Genomic DNA, 8,944 nt, shown 5'->3' with positions numbered 1-8,944 from the left:
ATATCCGTAAGCTGACCCGCGCCTCAAGCAGGCTTTTTCTTTCTCATTTTCAAAACCATGGGGAGGCCCCTTGTATCGCCGGCTGGCTCGCGCCTCATGTAGCCGTCAGGTAAAGGACCTGTTCCCTTTCCAGCATTAGTCTAGGACGATCCTGACTCCGGTTAGCCCGGATATAAGACGGATCAGATGACTATTTGTTCATTCAAAATCACATTTCCAAAACGCCTTACTAAGACAAATGGATCACGTTATGCACCCTAAACCTAATACGGTAAATGGATGTTTAATTTCCGTCTTGCATGCAAATCAATCATTAATCCGAATCGACATCTTATACTTGATACTTGGATTAAATCAACCGACTTAGAAAGCTCTCACATGTTAGATTTATATTATTGGATGCGCATTCATGCATTTAAACCGTTTTATCAACTTTTGCATTCAACCAACCAAGATCGATCAGTAGAGGCCGCTACCGCGGGCGGGATTGGGTGTCTGATTAAAGGGCTTCCCAATACGTACCTTCACCTCTTACTCAGAAACTTTGGATAGTGGACGACCTTATCTAGGGCGTACGAGAGTCATTCTAGAGATAGGATGCTAAAGAGGGACGATTTCCTTATCTTTAGTACCTATGTCAAACGCTGTTTTGTGCTTTGATTTGACCGAGGTATAAAGTGGAATTCGAACGGGTTCCAAGCATCCCACAAATGCTTGGTGGCGACTCCGAACATCTCTAATCGTTTCGAGACCCTTACCGAGACGAAACCGACCGATCTAAAACGATCCGGTTGAAAGCATTTTTACGCCGCCGAGCGTGGCTTTCAATAGACCGCTGCATGTCCACAGATTGGCCTGGCGTGCAGGTGGCCCGTGACTACGGACAGGTAGGTGGCCCAAATCCACAGACCGAGACGTGGCCCATGTCCACACTATCGTAGAAAAAATAGTTAATATTTTGTTACTGATTAGTGATTACTAATTATTGATTATGTTGAAACTGATTATGAAAAAGGGTCTTTATATTAGTTTTTTTATCAATTAACCCTTTTTTATATGTAGTTGTTTCAAAAAACAGAAGGTGTAAATTTCTTATAAATATGTTGTTTGACACATAACATATGGAAGACATACACAACCAAAATATTTGAATAAGTTGAGCTTGACCCTATATCTTTGATACATAAATATCACACATTATACATTAAAAATTAAAAAATGCATCAAATTATATTCACATCATTTTGAACCAATATTAATTGATTTTGAACATAACGTATCGTGAAATGATCTAACTTAAAACTTAATGTTGATTGTTGCATTATTTAAATGCATTTATTTTAATTAATGTGATATATGATAAGTCACAATGTAATACTTAACGTTTATCATGAATAGAATTATAACTTACTCCCTTCATTAATCATTCTATGCCGTTTTAGGAAAAACCACAACTATTAAGAAAATGAATTAAGTGTAATAATGACATTAATTAAGCATTTTAATAGAGCTTTGGAATGAGAAAAATGGTTGGAATTTTACAACTCATAGTGAATTTCTTTATTATAAACCAATGCAAAAAAAGGTTTGCATGGGATGTAATTAAGAACCCATAATTAATTTACAATTCCAATAAGAAGGAATGTTCATAGGAAATGTAAAATGACATATAAAGAGAAATTTTTAATCAACGACATATAAAGAATAATGCAGGGATATTAGTTATAATTAAAACTGTATGAATTTTATTTTAAAACATTAAAGTTAAACATAAGAAAATAAGAGCTGAGAAAGTTAATTTATTTTTATTTATAAGTAAAGATATTAAATGTCATATATGAATTATATTATTTCTCTTCAATTATAATAATAAAATTTTCAAACAGGCCGCGCGAAGCGCGGGATACTACCTAGTAATAATATAAACCTAAGTTGATCCAAAGTTACTATGTTAAATTCAAAATATAACAAAATTTCGACGTTGGTGTAGTTGATGACCGTTGAATTATTACTCCATTTAATATAAAAGTTGTGTCCTTTGGTAGTAACCATATAGTTGTACAACATTAAGGGACATATGTCGTGTTCTTTTTTGCTGAAAAAAGCTAAATTGAACTGAGGTAAAATGAACGAAACTGAACTGAACTGAGAGAGCTGAACTGAAATATGCTGAAATAAAAGTCCAGAAAATCAGGACTATAGTTGTAGTATATAGACATGTAGTTAGCCTTTTCTTTGTTATAGGTACCACCGGTTTTTAATTAATACAAAACGCTATTCTCGTAAATGTGGTGGTGTTCCCAAAATGAACCATAGACGGACCTTTAAGAGATTCCTAAATCAGATTAAGGACAGAGTGTACAATTGTTAACATCTTCCTGAAGTATAAGTGTTGGGTGGTTGAACTTTCCTTTTCTCTTCTCTAAATATCATCTGAGAGCATACTGTACCTATTCTCTCATAAAGTTTTAACGTCCGTTAACTCAATTTTTTTAAAATAAAAATAAGCTTTTTGCTAAGGTTTTTGTATGATAAGTAGAGATTTGGGTATAATTAACAACTAAATTATTTGTTTTTGCGACATACTTTTAATTATTTGTACAAGTTTTAAAATAAAATTGTTCTTTGTACTACACGTGTAAAAACATTAGGATTTTTTTTCTAAAAAAAAGAGCGATTGTACGTGATATATAATTTCGACACTTTTGAACGTTGTATTATAAGATTTATTATTTTTTTGCGTTAAAAATTATTTCTAAAATAAATCTTCTTTATAAAGTTTTTTCTCTTTTATTTTAGTAAAGAATAATTGATAAAAAATTTTACTATTATTTTTGCTTATTTGCTCAAATAAATTTTTGATCAATCGACCAAATAACAATTATAATTTTTATAGTGCTTTTACACATACATATAATCTACTTAGAAATGGTAAACCATGAATGTGGAGGGAAATATGATGTTAATGTTTAGTTTTGATAAATTTTATTTTTCTATAATCATTTAATTACCAGTCAAAAGGAAAAAAAGAAGTACCAATCAAAAGGAGAATTGTTTTTAAAAAAATGTAATATGGAAATTAGTATGTAAGATAGTACAATTTTCTAAGACTTAGAAATTGAATGGTTTGCTTTTGGAGTCATACATCTCACTCCCAAACTATGTTTCCTTGCCTGATCTACATTAGCAATAAAACTATACATTACAAATTCTTTCTAGTCATATATATTGTTTTTGCAATGAATCACACTTTGATTTTGATTGTAAAAAAAATTAGTTAACGAAACATAAACCTAATTTATCAACAATTAAGAAATCTACTTTTATTAGGAGAATTTTGATTATTATTAGAAATTAAATTTAATAACCTTAACATCTACTTAAATTAGGATAATTATTAATTTTTCTTTAAACTTTAAGAAATCTACTTTTTTTTTTGGGAGAAATGTAAGTAGATTTCATTAATCAGAAAAATATCCCATTACAACAATATTAATAAACCAAACTAGTTGAAGAAACTATAAAGCTGGGTACCTCATAGCTTCTTCACCCAGTCAAGTATAGACCTACTATTACATTTTAGATCAAGCAACTGTAAACGAGCTCTAACATCTTGCTGCACCTTCTGAACAAGACACACAGGTTTCATGACAACTTTGTCTATCCTGCAAGAATTACGATGTTGCCACAAATGATACATGAGACTTGCTAAGATGACCCCAATGATCTTCTTCTTAGTAGATGAATGTGTTCTCCAATTAATCCACCATTGAATACAGTCCTGTGCAGGCACCAGAACATTGCACCACCTCTGCACCAGAATATGACATTGCTTAATAAATGCACAACCAACGACGAGATGATTGTGATCCTCAGCCATAACTCCACAAACTTCACAACAGTTAGTGTCAATGATCCTCATCCTTACCAAACGATCCTGAGTAAGTAACCTCTTCTGAGCTACTAACCAGCAGAAAAAAGAATGCTTGGGACAGATCCAATTGTTTAAAATCCAGGGATACCAGGCAACCTTATCAGTGAGAGGTTTCAGAAAAAAGTACCCTTTCTGTTCTATATAGGGCTCACCTGTGGAGAGTAAGCTCTTGAACATATTCTTGACCTGACAAATTTTCCTCCAGGCCCAGCTAGCACCACTACTAGGTTCATAATCCATCCAGTTAGCAGATTTAATTTAGACTGCATGCACCCATCGTACCCACAGATGGTCAGTCTTTTGTTGCACCCACCAGACATACTTTCCAATAGTGGCAATGTTCCAGGTATGAAGGTCCCTAAAACCAAGATCCCCCTGCTTCTTAGGTCTGCAAATCTTCTCCCATGAAACAAGGGCATGGTTCTCCTTGGGATCCTTACCATACCAGAGATACTGCCTACACAGCTTTTCAATTGCATCAATGACAGTCTTAGGAAAGATAAAAATGCGAGCCCAATAACAGTGCAACGTACTAAGGACAGACTGGATCAACACAACCCTTCCAGCATAGGAAAGCTTTCTAGACCCCAGGCCCTTAATCTTGGCAACCACATTCTCAATCAAACAATTGCAGTCCATTATGGACAGACGTTTAGAGGACACATTAATGCCTAAGTATCTGAATGGGACTGCACTTCTCTTCATTCCTGTAACCTGCTCAATCTCCTGGACTAGACTAGTAGGAACTCCATTAGTATAGAAATTGGATTTACCACTATTCATCACCAATCCAGTAGCCTTAGAGAAATAGTTGAAAGCTTTAAGCAGAAGATCTATAGAAGCTCTCTCACCTTTGCAAAACATAATAAGGTCATCAACAAAGCACAGGTGAGTAAGATTGATCCTCTTACATAAAGGGTGATGCCTAAACTTTTTATGCTTTTGAACAATCATCAGAATTCTACTAAGATACTCCAAGCAAAGGGTGAATAAAAGAGGGGCGAGTGGGTCTCCCTGTCTTAATCCCCTTTGCCCTTTAAAGAACCCAAAAGTTTCCCCATTGAGGGATAGAGAGTAAGAAGGAGTAGTAACACATTGCATCAGCAGAGCAGTGAACTTCTTAGGAAAGCCAGTAGCTTCAAGCATCTCAGAAACAAAGGACCACTCAATGGAGTCATAAGCCTTTTGAAGGACAAGTTTCAGTAATACTCTGGGAGAGCAGCTCTTCCTGTTATACAGCTTAATAAGATCCTGGCATATCAATATATTTCCAACAATTTCTCTTCCTTTGATAAATGCCCCCTGAGAGGGTCTAATAATATCAGGAAGAATATGGCTCAGTCTAGCACATATCACCTTAGACAAACACTTATAAATAGTGTTGCAACATGCAATGGGTCTAAATTGCATCACAGTCCCAGGCATCTCAATCTTTGGTATTAAAGTGATGATAGTGTTATTAATTTGCTTCAATAAATTCCCAGATTCATAAGCATTATTGATAGCATTGATCACTTCACCACCCACAATAGACCAATTATCCTTAAAGAATTGGCTACTGTAGCCATCTGGTCCAGGAGCTTTGTTCCCAGGGATGTCAAACATACCAGCCCTGATTTCCTCTCCAGTAATCTCAGCATTCAGGATATCACAATGCTCTTGAGTAAGACAATTCCCATGTTGTACAATCTTTTTATTTACTGGTTTGACAGGAGTAGAGTTCCCCAGAAGGTTTTGATAATATTCCTCAAATGCCTGCTGTATATCCTTGGGATCAGAACAAAGACTACCCCTCATGTCCCTGACCCGAAACACCCTATTCCTTGCCCTTCTCTTCTTGATTGCAGCATGAAAGAATGCAGTATTCTCATCCCTAGACTTCATCCAATCACACTTAGCTTTTTGTTTCAGAAACTGATCCCTTGCTTTAATCATTTCAGTCAATTCCTTGGCACAAGCTCTCTCAGTCTCAATCCACTCCTTGTTCAAAGTATCAGATACAAGGAGGGATTGGAAATGCTTCAGGGACAGTTCAGTCAACTGGGTAAGGTTCTCAATATCCTCAAAATTCTCCTTATTAAGGTGCAGCAGACCCTTCTTCAATCCCTTTAACTTACTAACAATTCTGAACATGGGTGTGCCCTGCACATCCCTGTTCCAACTATCTAACACCACCTCCTTATAATCCTTGGCCAAAGACCACATATTAAAATACTTGAAAGAGTTGCCCTTCCTTTGTCTCTCTTCCTCAAAGTGAACCAAACCAGGACAGTGGTCAAATAGTCCCTCGGGGAGAAAATGGACAAAGCTATCAGGGAACTGCTCAAGCCACTCCTCATTGATGAAAACCCTGTCAATTCTACTGTCAATAAGAGAATCATTCCCTTCTTTGTTATTCCAGGTGTAAAAAGCCACTCTAGCCTTCATATCAGTCAGCTGACAGTCCCTTATAGTATCAGCCATAGGTCTTATTTCAGCATTTGTGATCTCAGCACCCCCAATCCTCTCATTTCTCTCCATGATGGCATTGAAATCACCACACAAGAGCCAAGGAGCAGTAAGCTGCAGATGATAAGATCGAATACTTTTCCAAAGAGGTTCTCTATCACCCAGTGAATTAAGAACATAAACCACTGTAAAATAGAAATCCCTCCTCCTAGCTTTATCAAACACTTTTGAGTGAAAACATTGAATAGTAACATCCAAGATATCCACCTCAAATAAACCAGGGTCCCAAATGAGCCAAATCCGACCTCCAGGGTGAAGGTTAGAGTTAGTACAAATGGCCCAGTTAGAGCAGATATTATTATTAACTTTATTCCAATTTCTACCTTTTATTTTTGTTTCTAAAATCCCAAACAAGCCTAATTTATTCAGAGCTAAGAATCTTTTTATTTTATTTTGCTTGCTTGGATTATTCATACCCCTAACGTTCCAAGTACCACAGCTACCCATGATCAGCTATAGCAGAACTTGAACCCCATTTTTCAAACAACTTACTATCCAACAAACCCCTTTGAGTCTTCTACAGTGAATGAGAAAGAGAATCCATGAAGGAAAGCCCTTCTGGAGTAAACTTCCTTCTCTCTCCATTATCCTGTCTCATCAGTTTTGTGATTATCCTCCTAGGAAGAGTATTCTTAACAGCAGGGGTTTTTGGAACCATTACAGGAGTGACAACCAGATTCCTGGGAGTCTGCATCACAGTCTGATTCTGTACCACATGCTGTTGTACAGGAACTTGCACAGGCTTCCTCACAGGTGGATTAGGCTTAGCAGGCTCCTTCTGTTTAGGATCAATGTTCCTAGGTTTCCAGACTTTTTTCACAGCAAGTTTGTCCAATCCCTTCCTACATTTATCAACCTTATGCCCCACCCATTTACAGGCAGTGCAGGACACAGGTAACCAGTCATATTCAATTTTAACAGACTGCTTCCTACCATTCTCATCCAAGAAATCCACTACAGAAGGAAAACATTGGTCGACATCAACTTCAACCATAACACGGGCAAAACCAAGGTACTGTTTATGAAGAGTAGGGTCATCACACTTGATGAATTTCCCAACTCCACCACTCAGCTTCCTAAGGCTCTCACCACCCCAATATTTGACATCCAGACCAAAGATTTTCATCCAAATAGGGACCCTAGTAACTTCATGCTTCACTAATTCAGTATCAGGTGTCCACTCTTTAATAATAACAGGTTTATTATCAAAAAGAAGATGACCATTATTGAGAACGAATTGTTGTTGAGCTTTAGTTTTGAACCTTACTAAAAACAAGCCATTCGGAAGGAACGCAACCTTATCAACATTTGCTTGCCATACTCTCTTGACAAACCCCAAGAGCACAGAACTCGGGGGATTCGCCCCTAAAATATAACAAACAACAGAGGACGACCAAAAATTGATCTCACCAGCAACATCTTCCTTGGTGATCTGAATCAATGGAGGCCTCTGATTAGTTGGTGCCGAATTCTCCTCTTCAGATGGTTCAACGTGCTCCTCCTCTTCAACAATAAGCTCCAAATCAGACTCAAATTCCTGAGATGAAAAATTCAGCTGCGTTTTACCTTTATTAGAACGTTGTAATCGTAAATCATCATGTTTTTGTGATTTTGGTGTAGAATTATTCTTAGATTGAGATGAATTATTAGATGAATTTTGAGGATTTTTTGATAGCTTCTTACTTCGAGCCATTGCTTGCGTAAAAAGTAAGATAGATTTTTAGAGGTTTATCTCTCTAAAACTTTCTCTCTCATCCTGAAATCTACTTTTATTAGGAGGTATTTTTTTATTTTTTTATTAGGAGAATTTTACTAAAAAAGTTGGACTCTCTAATATTGCTCGAAAAATTCCTGCTTTGTATATATACTAGATTTAATGCCCGTGCGATGCACGGGCCTATTTGTAATATTTTGTGTGTATTAACGTAGTACTTCGTAATTTTTAAATATTAAGGTGTATTATCGGTTTATTAAGAAGATGACCTTGTGTTCTACAAATAGCTTTTGTAAAAGTTAAAATCGAAACATAGTCATCAAGCCCATTTTTTTAAAATTAAAATGTGTCTTACTTTGTGTCCACACCTTCAAGGACTCTATATAGGTATGAAGGTATCACGTATATGATGATTTACTTATTATTGATGATTGTGATTTTAACATCTGATCCTACTGATTGTATACATAGGTTCGAGTGGAATCCTAGAGATTTTGCTTTATATTGAAGTAAATAGTACACACTATATATACGTACATATTATCAACTAAGGAGTTTAATTTAAAAAATCCGACTATCCCACCTTTTTTTTCGACAAAGGTAAACCGATATATTTAAAAACATAGATAAAACGTTATTACAAATACATCCAAAGCTTAGAAGTTAACCTGTAGCAAGACTAACCGACCAGTTACGATGTAAACGAAGAAAAGTGTGAATTACATGTAATGAATTTCGCACAGCTATTGGTACTGGCTTTTGAGAAGCCAGAACTGAACATAATTTTT

General features: G+C 35.9%; 1 protein-coding gene across 1 annotated transcript; it reads right to left on the bottom strand.

The window, feature by feature from the left end:
• Positions 1-3,535: 3,535 nt before the first annotated feature.
• Positions 3,536-4,174, bottom strand: LOC141618408 (uncharacterized). The gene has a single exon (XM_074435502.1). The coding sequence runs from the start codon at positions 4,172-4,174 to the stop codon at positions 3,536-3,538; it is 639 nt and encodes a 212-aa protein (XP_074291603.1).
• Positions 4,175-8,944: the final 4,770 nt, after the last annotated feature.

This window comes from Silene latifolia, chromosome X, assembly GCF_048544455.1.
Source record: "Silene latifolia isolate original U9 population chromosome X, ASM4854445v1, whole genome shotgun sequence".
Lineage (NCBI taxonomy): Eukaryota > Viridiplantae > Streptophyta > Magnoliopsida > Caryophyllales > Caryophyllaceae > Silene > Silene latifolia.
This window is presented reverse-complemented; position numbering and strand designations above follow the sequence as displayed.

Excerpts from the sequence above, each read along its gene's own strand:
- LOC141618408 (XM_074435502.1), bottom strand. The coding sequence starts at position 4,174 with ATGGATTATGAACCTAGTAGTGGTGCTAGCTGGGCCTGGAGGAAAATT.